The 1,063-nt window shown below is 56.4% G+C and overlaps 1 protein-coding gene across 1 annotated transcript in view; it reads left to right on the top strand.

Annotated features, from left to right (window-relative positions):
* The first annotated feature begins 858 nt into the window (after positions 1–858).
* Positions 859–1,063, top strand: part of CAPZA2 (capping actin protein of muscle Z-line subunit alpha 2) — a 31,439-nt gene continuing 31,234 nt past the window's right edge. The window contains exon 1 of the mRNA XM_039726757.1: positions 859–974. Within this exon, the coding sequence (XP_039582691.1) occupies positions 936–974 (39 nt within the window). The 5' untranslated portion in view covers positions 859–935. The remainder of the gene's footprint in view (positions 975–1,063) is intronic.

The raw sequence follows: 1,063 nt of genomic DNA, 5'->3' as shown, positions 1-1,063 counted from the left end.
CCTATCCACGATCAGCTTTTCCTTGTTCATCATAGCTGACATTAAGTACACTGTGCTGGACATTAAGAGATTGTATTTTTAAATGTTACCAAAGAGTAACCACTAACTAGAGGCAATCCTTGCAAGTCGTCATCCCAAATCCCTGTGTAGCTGGGTGCCACATTGCTAGATTATATTCTTCACAATTTCTTCATCTGGACGTAAAAACCTTTTAATCTACTTCTTTCTCTCCCACTGATGCCATTCCATGTCCAGTCTTCTACAGCACAAATCACTTCACACATTTCTGTCGCTGATATTAGACTGAGCTTCCCACAACCTCCCCCGGCACCGGCACCCACCGAGCATCTGCTATGAGGGGGATGAAACCTGCACCTTCTCCTCCTGCCTGGGGGCTGGTCCCTTCTCCAGAGGCAGGACAAGAGGACACAACCCCAGCTGTATCAGGGGAGGTTTATTTTGGATGTTGGAAGGAATTTCTTCACTGAGAGGGTGATTACATATGGGAACGGGCTGCCCAGGGAGGTGGAGGGCGGGGGGTGGGTTCCATCCCCGGAGCTGTTTAAGTAGAAACAGGATGTGGCACTGGTGCCATGGTCTACTGAACACGTGGTGTTCATCACAGGTTGGACCCGATGACCTCAGAAGTCTTCTCCAACCTATTTAACTTGGTGAGTTTTACTTCTGGCTGCCCATAAGTCCAGTTGCTGTTCAAACCGTTCCAGGATCCCCCATTTCCCATTCCCAACTCCCCTCCTCCCCGGGATCCCCCATTTCTCATTTCTCACTTCCCATTCCCAGCGCCCCTCCCGCCCCGGGATCCCCGCCCGCCGCGCGCGCGCACGAGGCGCCGCCTCCGCAGGGAGCGCGCGCGAGTCCCGCCCTTCCTGCCGGGAAGGAGGAGCGGGAGGGGGCGGGCGCAGCCGGACGGGAAGATGGCGGACCTGGAGGAGCAGCTGTCCGACGAGGAGAAGGTAGGGATGGATGGATAGGTTGCGCCCAGCCGCGCCGCCCTCCTGTGCCCCGTCCCCCCGAGCCGGCGGGCTCCCGTTTCGGCGCGGCC

This window comes from Passer montanus, unplaced genomic scaffold, assembly GCF_014805655.1.
Source record: "Passer montanus isolate IOZ18808 unplaced genomic scaffold, ASM1480565v1 scaffold6, whole genome shotgun sequence".
Lineage (NCBI taxonomy): Eukaryota > Metazoa > Chordata > Aves > Passeriformes > Passeridae > Passer > Passer montanus.
This window is presented reverse-complemented; position numbering and strand designations above follow the sequence as displayed.